General features: G+C 47.1%; 1 protein-coding gene across 2 annotated transcripts in view; it reads left to right on the forward strand.

Moving 5' to 3' along the window:
• The first annotated feature begins 6,154 nt into the window (after nucleotides 1–6,154).
• The window catches only part of LOC118386388 (glycophorin-C-like), a 53,654-nt gene continuing 40,827 nt past the window's right edge, over nucleotides 6,155–18,981 (forward strand). Inside the window, exons 1-2 of one of the 2 annotated variants that reach the window (XM_035774114.2) lie at nucleotides 6,155–6,489; nucleotides 12,819–13,032. In XM_035774114.2, coding sequence (XP_035630007.1) covers nucleotides 12,951–13,032 — 82 coding nt within the window. In that variant the 5' untranslated portion in view covers nucleotides 6,155–6,489; nucleotides 12,819–12,950. The remainder of the gene's footprint in view (nucleotides 6,490–12,818; nucleotides 13,033–18,981) is intronic. The other variant, XM_035774116.2, reaches the window with a different exon arrangement.

An 18,981-nucleotide genomic window follows, 5' to 3' on the forward strand; every position in this document is an offset into this window, starting at 1 on the left:
GCTATATACAGGGTACCGGTACAGAGTCAATGTGGAGGCTATATACAGGGAGTACCTGTACAGAGTCAATGTGGAGGCTATATACAGGGGTACCTGTACAGAGTCAATGTGGAGGCTATATACAGGGTACCGGTACAGAGTCAATGTTGAGGCTATATACAGGGGGTACCGGTACAGAGTCAATGTGGAGGCTATATATAGGGGGTACATGTACAGAGTCAATGTGGAGGCTATATACAGGGGTACCGGTACAGAGTCAATGTGGAGGCTATATACAGGGGTACCGGTACAGAGTCAATGTGGAGGCTATATACAGGGGGTACCGGTACAGAGTCAATGTGGAGGCTATACACAGGGGGTGTACAGAGTCAATGTGGAGGCTATATACAGGGGGTACCTGTACAGAGTCAATGTGGAGGCTATATACAGGGGTACAGGTACAGAGTCAATGTGGAGGCTATATACAGGGGTACCTGTACAGAGTCAATGTGGAGGCTATATACAGGGTACCGGTACAGAGTCAATGTGGAGGCTATATACAGGGGGTGCTGGTACAGAGTCAATGTGGAGGCTATATACAGGGGTACCGGTACAGAGTCAATGTGGAGGCTATATACAGGGGTACCGGTACAGAGTCAATGTGGAGGCTATATACAGGGGTACCTGTACAGAGTCAATGTGGAGGCTATATACAGGGGGTACCGGTACAGAGTCAATGTGGAGGCTATATACAGGGTACCGGTACAGAGTCAATGTGGAGGCTATATACAGGGTACCGGTACAGAGTCAATGTGGAGGCTATATACAGGGTACCGGTACAGAGTCAATGTGGAGGCTATATACAGGGTACCGGTACAGAGTCAATATGTAGGCTATATACAGTGTACCGGTACAGAGTCAATGTGCGGGGGTACAGGTTAGTCAAGGTAATTGAGGTAATATGTACATGTAGGTAGGGGTAAAGTAACTATGCATAGATAAACAGCAAGTAGCAGCAGCATAAAAAAGGAAGTTCAATGTAAATAGTCTGTGTAGCCATTTGATTAGCTGTTCAGCAAGCCTTATGGCTTGGGGGTGGAAGCTTTTAAGAAGCCTTTTGGACCTAGACTTGCCGCTTCAGTATCGATTGCCGCACGTGAGCAGAGAGAACAGTCTATGAATGGGTGGCTGGAGTCTTTGGCAATCGTTAGGGTCTTCCTCTGACACCTTTTAATAGACATTTCGAGGTCCTGGATGGCAGGAAGCTTGGCCCCAGTGATGGTATATATCAGGCTATTATATTGGGTTAGGTATATAATCAGGCTATTATATTGGGTTAGGTATATATCAGGCTATTATATTGGGTTAGATATATATCAGGCTATTAAATTGGGTTAGGTATATAATCAGGCTATTATATTGGGTTAGGTATATATCCGGCTATTATATCGGGTTAGGTATATATCAGGCTATTAAATTGGGTTAGGTATATATCAGGCTATTATATTGGGTTAGGTATATATCCGGCTATTATATCGGGTTAGGTATATATCAGGCTATTAAATTGGGTTAGGTATATATCAGGCTATTATATTGGGTTAGGTATATATCAGGTTATTAAATTGGGTTAGGTATATATCAGGCTATTATATTGGGTTAGGTATATAATCAGGCTATTATATTGGGTTAGGTATATATCAGGCTATTATATTGGGTTAGATATATATCAGGCTATTAAATTGGGTTAGGTATATAATCAGGCTATTATATTGGGTTAGGTATATATCAGGCTATTATATTGGGTTAGGTATATATCAGGCTATTATATTGGGTTAGGTATATATCAGGCTATTATATTGGGTTAGGTATATATCAGGCTATTATATTGGGTTAGGTATATATCAGGCTATTATATTGGGTTAGGTATATATCCGGCTATTATATTGGGTTAGGTATATATCACGGTTGTGGGGTTACATGGTGTTAGCTACTGTAAATATCAGACTACTACAGGAACCTACAGTATGCAGACACTTCATCACTGCATATGATATGACTGATATGTGTTATTCTTATCACTTAGCATGCCATGCTCTGTGACTGTGTAAATTCATGAGCGTAGGTGATGCAAATAAATGAGCTTTTATGCTCATGTTTAGTATCACCACTTCAGTAACTCAATGCATGCAGTGAAACAATGAGTTTTCTAGGTAATTAATGTAATAGCTAAAATGGCAGGCAAACATCTGGTGCCACCAAGACGGTTATAAAAACTGTTTGCCTGGCATCTGTAGTCCCTGACAGTCACCAGTCACCCACCTTTTTTTAAAGAAAATGACTGCAATTAAAAATCTATTCAGTTCCAGCTTGCCAAGCTTTATTTAAATTGCAGTCCATCAATGTGTCGAGGACCCCCGCAACACTCTCCGCTCAATGGGTGATGTGTACAATATAACTCACTTTTTATCTCTAAACAGCCTCGATTCACTTATTTCAGGATAAATTACATTTGGCCTGTATTTCTGTTTATTACTATTATTTTGTATATAAGCAGGTTGTGAACCCCATAGTATTAGATATTTTCCTGTCTATCGGTGAGTCTGAGGCTTGTTTCTTAGATACTATTCCTCAGCTACAGAGGAAATAAAACAGTTTTTCAAAGGTAGAGTATGTGATTAGAAGACAGGGGGTGATCTTTCCTTCTCTGTTAGTTACTGATTCTGGTCTTTATTTAATGAAAAACTAAACATTAAATATATTACAGGTAATACAATTACATCCAGTTTCCAATTGTCTTTTTTCCTGAAACTATTTCCCAAGTCGTTGCAGCAAATGATAATGTATTCTCAGTCAACCTGATCAAATAAAATAAAAAATAAAATAAAAAATTGTTTACCATTTACCAGGTTGGGTTGACAACAATGCTTCAGCAAGGCAGAGGTGAAGTTGACAACAATGCTTCAGCAAGGCAGAGGTGAAGTTGACAACAATGCTTCAGCAAGGCAGAGGTGAAGTTGACAACAATGCTTCAGCAAGGCAGAGGTGAAGTTGACAACAATGCTTCAGCAAGACAGAGGTGAAGTTGACAACAATGCTTCAGCAAGGCAGAGGTGAAGTTGACAACAATGCTTCAGCAAGACAGAGGTGAAGTTGACAACAATGCTTCAGCAAGGCAGAGGTGAAGTTGACAACAATGCTTCAGCAAGGCAGAGGTGAAGTTGACAACAATGCTTCAGCAAGGCAGAGGTGAAGTTGACAACAATGCTTCAGCAAGGCAGAGGTGAAGTTGACAACAATGCTTCAGCAAGGCAGAGGTGAAGTTGACAACAATGCTTCAGCAAGGCAGAGGTGAAGTTGACAACAATGCTTCAGCAAGACAGAGGTGAAGTTGACAACAATGCTTCAGCAAGGCAGAGGTGAAGTTGACAACAATGCTTCAGCAAGACAGAATGTCAGCAAGACAGAGTTGACAACAATGCTTCAGCAAGGCAGAGGTGAAGTTGACAACAATGCTTCAGCAAGGCAGAGGTGAAGTTGACAACAATGCTTCAGCAAGACAGAGGTGAAGTTGACAACAATGCTTCAGCAAGGCAGAGGTGAAGTTGACAACAATGCTTCAGCAAGACAGAGGTGAAGTTGACAACAATGCTTCAGCAAGACAGAGGTGAAGTTGACAACAATGCTTCAGCAAGGCAGAGGTGAAGTTGACAACAATGCTTCACCAAGGCAGAGGTGAAGTTGTGGCAATCAAGAGGCACTTGAGCAAACCTAGATGGGAAGATTGGGTCATGATGATTTAAAAAAAAAAATGTTTTACTTTTATTTAACTAGGCAAGTCAGTTAAGAACAAATTCTTATTTTCAATGACAGCCAAGGAACAATGGGTTAACTGCCTGTTCAGGGGCAGAACGACAGATTGTACCTTGTCAGATTTGAAGTTGCAACCTCCCGGTTACTAGTCCAACGCTCTAACCACTAGGCTACCCTGCCACCCGAAATGATTTAAGACTTTGCCAGAAGGGTTTAGTCAAATCGTGTGTGTCGGTGTGGAAGTAGAGCCAGAGAAAAGTATTTTATAGAGTGCAAGACATCTTAGATATATGGCCAGATGATGAGCAATCCCACTGCATGTATATGTCAAAATGAATATAATGCTGTTGAATAAGCAATATTATCGCTCTCAGAAAACAAACACCCTAGAAAGTCAGCCAGGGAGGAATAAAGATGTGTGTCAACTGTAAACCGAGACAATGAGTTCAGACATCCCCTGAAAAAGATGTGCAGGTGTTGCATTGTCAATTCTTATTTTAGTACAAACATGTTAAAACAATGTTAACATATATCTTATTATCTTAGGCTCAAGATTTAAACAAAATGTGGCATGAAACAGGAAACCTATTGAAGTTGTCCCCATCTACACCTTGTGGTAGTGCCACTAGATTCACAGACACAGATCCCACATGTTCAGGGCACCTGAACCAAACAACACCAAACACCTGCCTTTTTTCATACCTCAATGTTTCTCTTTGACACTAAACCAGATGAATGCGCCAGAGGAAATATTTTCTAAATATAAGCAAAGGACAATAAAATAAATGTTTGAAATGTTGGTTTAACAAAACAAGATTAAACATGAATTGTCAGTTAGTGTTTATTGAGTAGATGTAACAAAGCCATCATTGATGCATTCATGGGTATAGCATTCTTGAATAGCATTCTAAAATGATATATTCAGTCTATTGCCTCATTGACAGTCAGTAGCCTACCTTCCTACTTTGATCATGAAAAGATGACGTCATCCTTTCAAAACATGCTTTGCTGTGTTGAGGGTATTGTTGTGTAATCATGCCAATTTTCTATGCATAATTCAGTCATCTCAGAATCGTATAGTTGGGTCCTTGTGCAGAGATGAAAGACACCTAGGTTCTATGTAGTCTGTGGAACGTGGAACATGAATAGAGCAGGACGAGATTAGCTTCGAGCTTGGCAGAGGATCTCCCTGCAGAAGTCAGGAATAATGAGAATGAACTGACACATGGAGATCAGATACATAACTCCCACCTCTTTGTCATTCAGTCATGGATTGGTTATGTTCACAATCGAGTCTTGCTGAGGTGAAAGTTGACCGCACATAATGAGCCAAGCATGGCCATTAAAAGGATTCTGGCTTCGAGTTGGAGCTAACGTATTATGTGTTACATGAATGCACTTTTCAACGATTGTTACACTGAGTGAATAGCCTGTTTAAATTGCCATGTTGACAACAGACTTGATACATCAGACCAAACGAAAGTCGACATCTATTGTAGGGAGTGTGCATTAAGTCTTAATAATCTGATTGGATAATATCCCTCGTTAGTCTTAGAACACCTCAATAATTCTTTAGAATCTTTTCCAGAATGATAACAGAGGCAGATATGGTTTGCACTGTTCTTGCTACATGTCCTGTGTAGTGCAACTGGAGATGGCGTTTGGATGAACACTCCCTAAGTATTGTGCAGCTGTTCAAATTCCTGTCCCGTTCTCTCATCGCTCTCCCTCATTCCACGCAACTGTAACTCTAGAGCCATGGATTTAATTCCCTATAGGCTCAAAATCCTCTCTGTTAAAGGGGCAATCTGCTATTGGTACATCCATTTTTGTACTTTTAAATTCATTTTTGATTCCATTGATTCTTGATAAATACAACTTACGAGCCTCAAGAGCTTTGTTCAACAGTTGTACCACATCGGAACCCAAATATGAGCTTTCTTTTCTTTGTTTGTCAAAAAATGTATTGTAAAGAAATTGTAAACCCTCAAACATGGTTAAAACTAAAATGTTGATATCATGTATTGTCCGTCCTTGGATCCATAGCTCTGTTTAATGAATTTGAGAGAGGTTCAAATGTTCCAGTCATATCCCTCAGCTGTTTACCAAAACAATAGTGGGGTGACCCTTTGTTATTGCTCCTTCATGTCAGTTAGAGCCTACCTTGCCCCCGAATCGATCCCAGGGTTCTGGACTTACATAACTCCCATGATGCATGTGTTTCTGCTCGGACCACAGCCTTAACAGTCAACGGCAGTCCTTCACAGACTACATTTTGGATAGTCAATGCCCTACCCCTTCTTCTCCTCCCTCTTCCTGTCTCCTCCCTCTAGCCTACCCTGGCCTAAATGAAACTTGGGAATCATTTGCTTGTTGCTGGGAGGGGCCTCTCGGTCCATTGGTTGAGCAGAAGAGATCATTAGTTAGGGGATTGAGTTTACAGGCACTGGGGGGGAAAGTACAGTTCACATGCTGCACAGCACACCCGGTTTTCAGGGCGAGATTTTTAAAAAGGAGTGTTGTCTACAGACAGTATTTGAGTGAACGGTATAAGGTGAAAGATTGGTGAAGAGGGAGGACTGACTGACTTTAAATACTCTGTTGCTCTGTTCTGAATAACAGTTTCTTCTTGGAGAGTGGAGTTAGAGAGTGTAGGCAGGAATTCTTGGAAACGTGGTGCTGTGCAGCTCTGGAAATTTGGTGAGTGCATGCTCCTTTTAAGGTCCTTTGTGAAAACTACTTCTAAAGTATGTTTTTTTTTCTCCTCAGCATTGTCTTAATGCTGTTAGAGGATCAGTTGGACAGGGGCCGAGTGAGAACGGTCTGAGACAGCTCTGACAGATGACGTGTTGTCATAATAAAAGAGCCGCTGAAGGCAGAGATATACTATACGGTGACATCATAGCTATTATTGAAGGAGGAAATGACGAGGCAACTTGTTGATTGGTTGTTTACTCACACAAGCTGCCATTTCCATTTGGAGGTTTGTGACATCCACAAGACTCTTTTCTCACCTCAACATTGGTCAAAGTGTGCCTGTGTCTCCTCACATAAGACACTTCTGTTAAGTTATAATGGAAGCAGACAGTGGTATGTACAATAAACTACATAGGTCTATGCATCTATGATGCAGTAGTCTGCGTTTTTATGAAAACGAAAGTCAAACTGCCCTTTCAGCTCATGTGTCAGTGCAGCTGGGTTTGACATCTGGTCCTCGTAGTGGCACCCAGTCAGCCGTTAGACACCAGACACTGAAAACGTTGTTCAAAATTACTTCTGTGGTAAATTAAGTTCAGAATGAATGCTTGGATTCTACAAGAGCACCTGGAGTCAAAACATTTTGATTGTTTACTAACATTGGTTGGGTACTGCATGACTCTCCAAGACACAGAAGTTCTGAGATTAAATGATCCAGGACATTCGGTCCCAATCAAGTTGATTACTGTTACTGACATTTTCTGTGTAACCATGGTGATGTCAGAGCATCACACCTGCCGTGCGTGCTGAACCTAATGTTCAGTAGTTGCATCCGGTCTTACTTTCAAAGCACAAAGGCCAAAATATTAGACCGTTAGACACATTCATTATTCCTTTGAACAGAGGAAGCTTGATCACACAGAAGATCGTCTATTGTGACATAAGAGAGGCTGACTGAGTAACATAGAAAGAGCAGTAGACAGGACAGACAAAACAGACAGGAGGAGACGGCAGACCGGACCGACAGGGGAGACGGCAGTCAGGACAAACAGGGGAGACGGCAGTCAGGACAGACAGGGGAGACGGCAGTCAGGACAGACAGGGGAGACGGCAGTCAGGACAGACAGGGGAGACGGCAGTCAGGACAGACAGGGGAGACGGCAGTCAGGACAGACAGGGGAGACGGCAGTCAGGACAGACAGGGGAGACGGCAGACAGGACAGACAGGGGAGACGGCAGACAGGGGAGACAGGGGAGACGACAGACAGGGGAGACGGCAGTCAGGACAGACAGGGGAGACTGCAGTCAGGACAGACAGGGGAGACAGGGAGACGGCAGTCAGGACAGACAGGGGAGACGGCAGTCAGGACAGACAGGGAGATGGCAGACAGGGGAGACGGCAGTCAGGACAGACAGGGGAGACAGCAGACAGGGGAGACAGGGGAGACAGGGGAGACGGCAGTCAGGACAGACAGGGGAGACGGCAGTCAGGACAGACAGGGGAGACGGCAGACAGGACAGACAGGGGAGACGGCAGACAGGACAGACAGGGGAGACGGCAGTCAGGACAGACAGGGGAGACGGCAGACAGGACAGACAGGGGAGACGGCAGTCAGGACAGACAGGGGAGACGGCAGTCAGGACAGACAGGGGAGACGGCAGACAGGACAGACAGGGGAGACGGCAGACAGGACAGACAGGGGAGACGGCAGACAGGACAGACAGGGGAGACGGCAGTCAGGACAGACAGGGGAGACGGCAGACAGGACAGACGGGAGACGGCAGTCAGGACAGACAGGGAGACGGCAGACAGGACAGACAGGGGAGACGGCAGACAGGACAGACAGGGAGACGGCAGTCAGGACAGACAGGGGAGACGGCAGACAGGACAGACAGGGGAGACGGCAGTCAGGACAGACAGGGGAGACGGCAGACAGGACAGACAGGGGAGACGGCAGTCAGGACAGACAGGGGAGACGGCAGACAGGACAGACAGGGGAGACGGCAGTCAGGACAGACAGGGGAGACGGCAGTCAGGACAGACAGGGGAGACGGCAGTCAGGACAGACAGGGGAGACGGCAGTCAGGACAGACAGGGGAGACGGCAGTCAGGACAGACAGGGGAGACGGCAGTCAGGACAGACAGGGGAGACGGCAGTCAGGACAGACAGGGAGACGGCAGTCAGGACAGACAGGGAGACGGCAGTCAGGACAGACAGGGAGGCGGCAGTCAGGACAGACAGGAGACGGCAGTCAGGACAGACAGGGGAGACGGCAGACAGGACAGACAGGGAGACGGCAGTCAGGACAGACAGGGGAGACGGCAGACAGGGCAGACAGGGAGACGGCAGTCAGGACAGACAGGGAGACGGCAGTCAGGACAGACAGGGGAGACGGCAGACAGGACAGACAGGGGAGACGGCAGACAGGACAGACAGGGGAGACGGCAGTCAGGACAGACAGGGGAGACGGCAGTCAGGACAGACAGGGGAGACGGCAGTCAGGACAGACAGGGGAGACGGCAGTCAGGACAGACAGGGGAGAAGGCAGACAGGGGAGACAGGGGAGACGGCAGACAGGACCAACAGGGGAGACGGCAGACAGGGGAGACGGCAGACAGGACAGACAGGGGAGACGGCAGACAGGACAGACAGGGGAGACGACAGACAGGACAGACAGGAGAGACGACAGACAGGAAAGACAGGAGAGACGGCAGTCAGGACAGACAGGGGAGACGGCACACAGGACCAACAGGGGAGACGGCAGACAGGACAGACAGGAGAGACGACAGACAGGACAGACAGGGAGACGGCAGTCAGGACAGACAGGAGACGGCGGTCAGGACAGACAGGGAGACGGCAGTCAGGACAGACAGGGAGACGGCAGTCAGGACAGACAGGGGAGATGGCAGTCAGGACAGACAGGGAGACGGCAGTCAGGACAGACAGAGGAGACGGTGGTCAGGATAGACAGGGAGACGGCAGTCAGGAAAGACAGGGAGACGGCAGTCAGGACAGACAGGGGAGACGGCGGTCAGGACAGACAGGGGAGACGGCGGTCAGGACAGACAGGGGAGACGGCAGACAGGACAGACAGGAGAGACGACAGACAGGAAAGACAGGAGAGACGGCAGACAGGACAGACAGGGGAGACGACAGACAGGACAGACAGGAGAGACGACAGACAGGACAGACAGGGGAGACGGCAGACAGGACAGACAGGGGAGACGACAGACAGGACAGACAGGAGAGACGACAGACAGGACAGACAGGGGAGACGGCAGACAGGACAGACAGGGGAGACGGCAGACAGGACAGACAGGGGAGACGGCAGACAGGACAGACAGGGGAGATGGCAGACAGGGGAGACGGCAGACAGGACAGACAGGGGAGACGGCAGACAGGACAGACAGGGAGACGGCAGTCAGGACAGACAGGGGAGACGGCAGACAGGACAGACAGGGGAGACGGCAGTCAGGACAGACAGGGGGAGACAGGACAGACAGGGGAGACGGCAGTCAGGACAGACAGGGGAGACGGCAGTCAGGACAGACAGGGGAGACGACAGACAGGACAGACGGGAGACGGCAGTCAGGACAGACAGGGGAGACGGCAGTCAGGACAGACAGGGGAGACGGCAGTCAGGACAGACAGGGGAGACGGCAGTCAGGACAGACAGGGGAGACGGCAGTCAGGACAGACAGGGGAGACGGCAGTCAGGACAGACAGGGGAGACGGCAGTCAGGACAGACAGGGGAGACGGCAGTCAGGACAGACAGGGGAGACGGCAGACAGGACAGACAGGGGAGACGGCAGTCAGGACAGACAGGGGAGACGGCAGACAGGACAGACAGGGGAGACGGCAGTCAGGACAGACAGGGGAGACGGCAGTCAGGACAGACAGGGGAGACGGCAGACAGGACAGACAGGGGAGACGGCAGTCAGGACAGACAGGGGAGACGGCAGTCAGGACAGACAGGGGAGACGGCAGTCAGGACAGACAGGGGAGACGGCAGTCAGGACAGACAGGGGAGACGGCAGTCAGGACAGACAGGGGAGAAGGCAGACAGGGGAGACAGGGGAGACGGCAGACAGGACAGACAGGGGAGACGGCAGACAGGGGAGACGGCAGACAGGACAGACAGGGGAGACGGCAGACAGGACAGACAGGACAGACGACAGACAGGACAGACAGGGGAGACGGCAGACAGGACAGACAGGGGAGACGGCAGACAGGACAGACAGGGGAGACGGCAGACAGGACAGACAGGAGAGACGACAGACAGGACAGACAGGGGAGACGGCAGTCAGGACAGACAGGGGAGACGGCGGTCAGGACAGACAGGGAGACGGCAGTCAGGACAGACAGGGGAGACGGCAGTCAGGACAGACAGGGAGACGGCAGTCAGGACAGACAGAGGAGACGGCGGTCAGGATAGACAGGGGAGACGGCAGTCAGGACAGACAGGGAGACGGCAGTCAGGACAGACAGGGAGACGGCGGTCAGGACAGACAGGGAGACAGCGGTCAGGACAGACAGGGGAGACGGCGGTCAGGACAGACAGGGGAGACGGCAGACAGGACAGACAGGAGACGACGGACAGGACAGGAAAGACAGGAGAGACGGCAGACAGGACAGACAGGGGAGACGACAGACAGGACAGACAGGAGAGACGACAGACAGGACAGACAGGGGAGACGACAGACAGGACAGACAGGAGAGACGACAGACAGGAAAGACAGGAGAGACGGCAGACAGGACAGACAGGGGAGACGGTAGACAGGACAGACAGGGGAGACGACAGACAGGACAGACAGGAGAGACGACAGACAGGACAGACAGGGGAGACGGCAGACAGGACAGACAGGGGAGACGGCAGACAGGACAGACAGGGGAGACGGCAGACAGGACAGACAGGGGAGATGGCAGACAGGGCAGACGGCAGACAGGACAGACAGGGGAGACGGCAGACAGGACAGACAGGGAGACGGCAGACAGGGGAGACGGCAGACAGGACAGACAGGGGAGACGGCAGACAGGACAGACAGGGGAGATGGCAGACAGGGCAGACGGCAGACAGGACAGACAGGGGAGATGGCAGACAGGACAGACAGGGGAGATGGCAGACAGGGGAGACGACAGACAGGACAGACAGGGGAGACGACAGACAGGAGAGACGGCAGACAGGACAGACAGGGGAGACGACAGACAGGAGAGACGGACAGACAGGGGAGACAGACAGGGAGACGACAGACAGGACAGACAGGACAGACAGGACAGACAGGACAGACAGGACAGACAGGGGAGACGACAGACAGGAGAGACGGCAGACAGGACAGACAGGGGAGACGACAAACAGGACAGACAGGGGAGACGGCAGACAGGACAGACAGGGGAGACGGCAGACAGGACAGACTGGGTGACTGCAGACAGGACAGACAGGGTGACGGCAGACAGGACAGACAGGGGAGACGGCAGACAGGGCAGACAGGACCGACAGGGTGCCGGCAGACAGGAGAGAAGACAGACAGGGGAGACGACAGACAGGACAGACAGGGGAGACGGCAGACAGGAGAGACGGCAGACAGGATAGACAGGGAGACGGCAGACAGGACAGACAGGGGAGACGGCAGACAGGGAGGACAGGGGAGACGGCAGACAGGACAGACAGGGGAGACAGCAGACAGGACAGACAGGGGTGAGGGGGGTAAGTGGAGAGTTATTCAGCTCTCAAGAGTAAACTGTATATCTGACTGTTTGACTGTGATAAGGCTGGGCTCCATGCTTCCTCAAAGCTGCACTTCCTCTGTTTGTTAGAAAGGTGTTGGGTCAGCAGCAGGCTTCAGATACAGGGAAGCAGAGGGAGGGAGGAGGGATTATGGACTACGTCCAAGGGAATGGAATAGGATAGGTAGCCTCAGATTCTTGGTGAGCCACGACCCACTGTGATTTGATTGACAGTTTGGAGTAAGATACTTGCAAAACTTCTTAGATATTGTCTATTTAAAAATGAGAGGTGTGATCTGTTATTCATATACCTAAGTCTGGGACAGAACAGCATGATCTAGTGAGTGCAACAGCGCAACTGTGTGTATGTGTGTGTGTGTGTGTGTGTGTGTGTGTGTGTGTGTGTGTGTGTGTGTGTGTGTGTGTGTGTGTGTGTGTGTGTGTGTGTGTGTGTGTGTGTGTGTGTGTGTTTAGTAGAAGTTTATTTCACCTATACCAAACAGGCTAAGAGGGATTGAGAGATTACTATACTATTTCCTCTGACTTCCATGCTTATAGAGATTTGATACAGAGAACCGAGTAACACCCCTACACTCCTCCTTCAGGATCCCCCTTTACCCTCCAAATTCCGTCTCTCTATTGCTCTCTCTCTCTTTCTCCTTCTCTTCCTCTCCCTGTCAGCTGTCCTGCTCAATCACCCTCTCCTGACGTCCTGCCTGACACCCGCTCTGCTCGACATGGAGAACTCCACGGCTGTGGCCTTTAACGCGACCCCGGACCAAGCGAAACCAGAAGCCATGACACAACTCATGCCAACCAGTGAGTATTCTTCCACGGTCAGGTCTGGTACCGTTGAACCACCACACACCACACCACTCTTTACCTGTCTGAGCTGCCTGGTGGCCTGGGTCTTGCAGATCAGAATAATCCCTAAGCATGCGTGACATTCCACAATGACTGACTGCTGTGTCATCCTCTGCTGCTGCACTGTAAAACACAAAGGAGAAGAGTTTGGAGTAGACGTACTGAAACAGACTCGCTGTACTGTAACTCCTGACAACCCCCCATACTCCACATTGTAAAGCACATGACCACTGACCTTGTTGACCCCTGAGAGAGAGAACTCCTGAAGCATAACATGTATCCAACACGTGGTGGTCCAAGAGGCATGTTGAGTGCTGCTCGTATAACTGGGAGGTCAGGAGTGTTGCAATCAAGAAAAAACAAGAAAAAGAAAATGAACGACAGCAAGCAGCTGTTTTATTTTACAGCTGTTTTATTTTAGTTTTGTTCAGTTGAATTTGACAGGGTTTTTTTTGTTAATTTTTTTTACTCCACCCATGTGTTTCCTGTCAAGAGCTGCCTTGTAAAGTGGCCAAACATTGACAGAGCAGGAAGAAGAATGATACAATTGTTAAACTGAATGAATCATTGAATATGCTTTGACAGACAGGTTACCACCTGCTATCAGACCAAATAGATGCTGGAGGTGTATGATTATGTATAGAAAAATACCTGAGGCACACAAATATGAATATGCTTTGACAGACAGGTTACCACCTGCTATCAGACCAAATAGATGCTGGAGGTGTATGATTATGTATAGAAAAATACCTGAGGCACACAAATATGAATATGCTTTGACAGACAGGTTACCACCTGCTATCAGACCAAATAGATGCTGGAGGTGTATGATTATGTATAGAAAAATACCTGAGGCACACAAATATGAATATGCTTTGACAGACAGGTTACCACCTGCTATCAGACCAAATAGATGCTGGAGGTGTATGGTTATGTATAGAAAAATACCTGAGGCACACAAATATGAATATGCTTTGACAGACAGGTTACCACCTGCTATCAGACCAAATAGATGCTGGAGGTGTATGATTATGTATAGAAAAATACCTGAGGCACACAAATATGAATATGCTTTGACAGACAGGTTACCACCTGCTATCAGACCAAATAGATGCTGGAGGTGTATGGTTATGTATAGAAAAATACCAGAGGCACACAAATATGGAGGAAAAGGAGGTAGATGCTTGTCTGTTAGAAATGCTTTCACTTTTCAAAGTCAGGGGGAGACTCCAGCTATGCTGTCCCTTATGCATGCTACTGTTGTCTCCTCGGGTGTCGGGGAGACGGAGCAGCCAGGCGATATGACAGGTGTGAATATAGACCTTCTCAGATCCCCGGGCCCTGGCCTGACAGCAAGGGACCCATTGCCAGAGAGGCAACTTGAAACCTGCAGGATAAAAACAGCTCTCACAACCAGGCACTTTAACACTGCTGTTTAATGGGACTTTTATCTCTGATTTAACAAGGCGCAATCGCATCATGAGAAAAAATGTACACTCCCATTAGCGATGCAATGACAAACAGTTAATCTTGACTAGATATGAGAAGCAAAGCAAATTTCTCAGGCTTGTACCCTAGCATCCCTGGCTGAAAATGTAGTAGCCAGTTACCGTGTATATACATCTCTGTGGGTTTCAGGATAAATGGTGGAACCACAAAGGGAGGCTGTGATTGGAATGTGGAGAACACTACCACGTCCGCCATTGGCTTTAATCTCTCCAGCCAGTGCTTAGATCCCGTTTTCTCTCCATACATCGTACTCTCAAACATTTAAGGTAATAATGTAATAGCAAATCTTATCACACAATATACCTGTAGGCTACACAATGACAGAGACAGCTATAGGCCAAGGAGAGAGGGAAGCAAGCGCCTTTAGAATTTATAAATCTGTCTTTCAGGACCTGGCTGTTCCTATTTTCTGTTGATGCATTTTTTTGAAACTTCATTTTGGTAACAGAGGAGCGACAGCAGCAAATATAATGGTATTCCGCTACATTACATGATTTACCTGTGCACAACTTATTATTTCTCCTCGTAACAGATTAATTTTACTCAGCACACCCCCCTCCCCCAAAAAAATCTGTAAAATAATATTTGAAGGCTTTAAGATTTCATTTAATATTGTGCAGTAACTACTGACAGGAAGTCAGTGCAGTAACTACTGACAGGAAGTCAGTGCAGTAACTACTGACAGGAAGTCAGTGCAGTAACTACTGACAGGAAGTCAGTGCAGTAACTACTGACAGGAAGTTGAAGCAAAAGAGGTCCGGTTATTTCAGAATCCGTCGGAAAACGACCCAACTTTAGAGACTCACTTTTGAGTGAGGATGAGTAACTCTCTCTGTGAAATGATCATGATTAAGCGAGCATAAAATGTGCCATCAAGCTTGGCTGCTGATGTTCCTAAAGTGCTATGGGGCAAATTGTAATGTTAATTGACAATTACATGCCACCATGCCTACAGGTTGAATCATTCCATACCTATAGCACAGGGCAACGTTTGTGAACCTCAAATGAAGTAGATGTGTGTGGCAGTCATAACATTGCATTGGAGTCATCCTTGTGTAGTGATGTATCCTTCTCCGTACGACTGCAATATGACCTTGTATTGGACATCTTGTTGCTGAGGTCAAATAAACAACTGGCATTCTGTTGTTTGTTTTTTACTCAAGGCTTTGAGTTTATAACTCCCTGACTGCACACACAACCCTGAATACAAGGTTGATTTAACCACACACGAAGGTGTATGTACATTTGATCCTCTATATGTATGCAGGACTGTTAACAATCCATTTGCTCAACAAGCACCAATTGTGGGCCAGGACACATTGAATAGGTGTTGAAGAACAATGATCTGTTTTGCAACCAGCTGGTAGTAGTTGTACAAAAGCAGTGTCTGTTTTGCAACCAGCTGGTAGTAGTTGTACAAAAGCAGTGTCTGTTTTGCAACCAGCTGGTAGTAGTTGTACAAAAGCAGTGTCTGTTTTGCAACCAGCTGGTAGTAGTTGTACAAAAGCAGTGTCTGTTTTGCAACCAGCTGGTAGTAGTTGTACAAAAGCAGTGTCTGTTTTGCAACCAGCTGGTAGTAGTTGTACAAAAGCAGTGTCTGTTTTGCAACCAGCTGGTAGTAGTTGTACAAAAGCAGTGTCTGTTTTGCAACCAGCTGGTAGTAGTTGTACAAAAGCAGTGTCTGTTTTGCAACCAGCTGGTAGTAGTTGTACAAAAGCAGTGTCTGTTTTGCAACCAGCTGGTAGTAGTTGTACAAAAGCAGTGTCTGTTTTGCAACCAGCTGGTAGTAGTTGTACAAAAGCAGTGTCTGTTTTGCAACCAGCTGGTAGTAGTTGTACAAAAGCAGTGTCTGTTTTGCAACCAGCTGGTAGTAGTTGTACAAAAGCAGTGTCTGTTTTGCAACCAGCTGGTAGTAGTTGTACAAAAGCAGTGTCTGTTTTGCAACCAGCTGGTAGTAGTTGTACAAAAGCAGTGTCTGTTTTGCAACCAGCTGGTAGTAGTTGTACAAAAGCAGTGTCTGTTTTGCAACCAGCTGGTAGTAGTTGTACAAAAGCAGTGTCTGTTTTGCAACCAGCTGGTAGTAGTTGTACAAAAGCAGTGTCTGTTTTGCAACCAGCTGGTAGTAGTTGTACAAAAGCAGTGTCTGTTTTGCAACCAGCTGGTAGTAGTTGTACAAAAGCAGTGTCTGTTTTGCAACCAGCTGGTAGTAGTTGTACAAAAGCAGTGTCTGTTTTGCAACCAGCTGGTAGTAGTTGTACAAAAGCAGTGTCTGTTTTGCAACCAGCTGGTAGTAGTTGTACAAAAGCAGTGTCTGTTTTGCAACCAGCTGGTAGTAGTTGTACAAAAGCAGTGTCTGTTTTGCAACCAGCTGGTAGTAGTTGTACAAAAGCAGTGTCTGTTTTGCAACCAGCTGGTAGTAGTTGTACAAAAGCAGTGTCTGTTTTGCAACCAGCTGGTAGTAGTTGTACAAAAGCAGTGTCTGTTTTGCAACCAGCTGGTAGTAGTTGTACAAAAGCAGTGTCTGTTTTGCAACCAGCTGGTAGTAGTTGTACAAAAGCAGTGTCTGTTTTGCAACCAGCAGCTGGTTTTGCAACCAGCTAGTTGTACAAAAGCAGTGTCTGTTTTGCAACCAGCTGGTAGTAGTACAAAAGCAGTGTCTGTTTTGCAACCAGCTGGTAGTAGTTGTACAAAAGCAGTGTCTGTTTTGCAACCAGCTGGTAGTAGTTGTACAAAAGCAGTGTCTGTTTTGCAACCAGCTGGTAGTAGTTGTACAAAAGCAGTGTCTGTTTTGCAACCAGCTGGTAGTAGTTGTACAAAAGCAGTGTCTGTTTTGCAACCAGCTGGTAGTAGTTGTACAAAAGCAGTGTCTGTTTTGCAACCAGCTGGTAGTAGTTGTACAAAAGCAGTGTCTGTTTTGCAACCAGCTGGTAGTAGTTGTACAAAAGCAGTGTCTGTTTTGCAACCAGCTGGTAGTAGTTGTTTTACAAAAGCAGTGTCTGTTTTGCAACCAGCTGGTAGTAGTTGTACAAAAGCAGTGTCTGTTTTGCAACCAGCTGGTAGTAGTTGTACAAAAGCAGTGTCTGTTTTGCAACCAGCTGGTAGTAGTTGTACAAAAGCAGTGTCTGTTTTGCAACCAGCTGGTAGTAGTTGTACAAAAGCAGTGTCTGTTTTGCAACCAGCTGGTAGTAGTTGTACAAAAGCAGTGTCTGTTTTGCAACCAGCTGGTAGTAGTTGTACAAAAGCAGTGTCTGTTTTGCAACCAGCTGGTAGTAGTTGTACAAAAGCAGTGTCTGTTTTGCAACCAGCTGGTAGTAGTTGTACAAAAGCAGTGTCTGTTTTGCAACCAGCTGGTAGTAGTTGTACAAAAGCAGTGTCTGTTTTGCAACCAGCTGGTAGTAGTTGTACAAAAGCAGTGTCTGTTTTGCAACCAGCTGGTAGTAGTTGTACAAAAGCAGTGTCTGTTTTGCAACCAGCTGGTAGTAGTTGTACAAAAGCAGTGTCTGTTTTGCAACCAGCTGGTAGTAGTTGTACAAAAGCAGTGTCTGTTTTGCAACCAGCTGGTAGTAGTTGTACAAAAGCAGTGTCTGTTTTGCAACCAGCTGGTAGTAGTTGTACAAAAGCAGTGTCTGTTTTGCAACCAGCTGGTAGTAGTTGTACAAAAGCAGTGTCTGTTTTGCAACCAGCTGGTAGTAGTTGTACAAAAGCAGTGTCTGTTTTGCAACCAGCTGGTAGTAGTTGTACAAAAGCAGTGTCTGTTTTGCAACCAGCTGGTAGTAGTTGTACAAAAGCAGTGTCTGTTTTGCAACCAGCTGGTAGTAGTTGTACAAAAGCAGTGTCTGTTTTGCAACCAGCTGGTAGTAGTTGTACAAAAGCAGTGTCTGTTTTGCAACCAGCTGGTAGTAGTTGTACAAAAGCAGTGTCTGTTTTGCAACCAGCTGGTAGTAGTTGTACAAAAGCAGTGTCTGTTTTGCAACCAGCTGGTAGTAGTTAGTACAAAAGCAGTGTCTGTTTTGCAACCAGCCAGCTGTAGTAGTACAAAAGCAGTTGTACAAAAGCAGTGTCTGTTTTGCAACCAGCTGGTAGTAGTTGTACAAAAGCAGTGTCTGTTTTGCAACCAGCTGGTAGTAGTTGTTTTGCAACCAGCTGGTAGTATTTGTACAAAAGCAGTGTCTGTTTTGCAACCAGCTGGTAGTAGTTGTACAAAAGCAGTGTCTGTTTTGCAACCAGCTGGTAGTAGTTGTACAAAAGCAGTGTCTGTTTTGCAACCAGCTGGTAGTAGTTGTACAAAAGCAGTGTCTGTTTTGCAACCAGCTGGTAGTAGTTGTACAAAACAAAAGTAGTAGTGTCTGTTTTGCAACCAGCTGGTAGTAGTTGTACAAAAGCAGTGTCTGTTTT

The sequence above is a fragment of the Oncorhynchus keta genome, chromosome 7 (assembly GCF_023373465.1).
Source record: "Oncorhynchus keta strain PuntledgeMale-10-30-2019 chromosome 7, Oket_V2, whole genome shotgun sequence".
NCBI classification, from domain to species: Eukaryota; Metazoa; Chordata; class Actinopteri; order Salmoniformes; family Salmonidae; genus Oncorhynchus; species Oncorhynchus keta.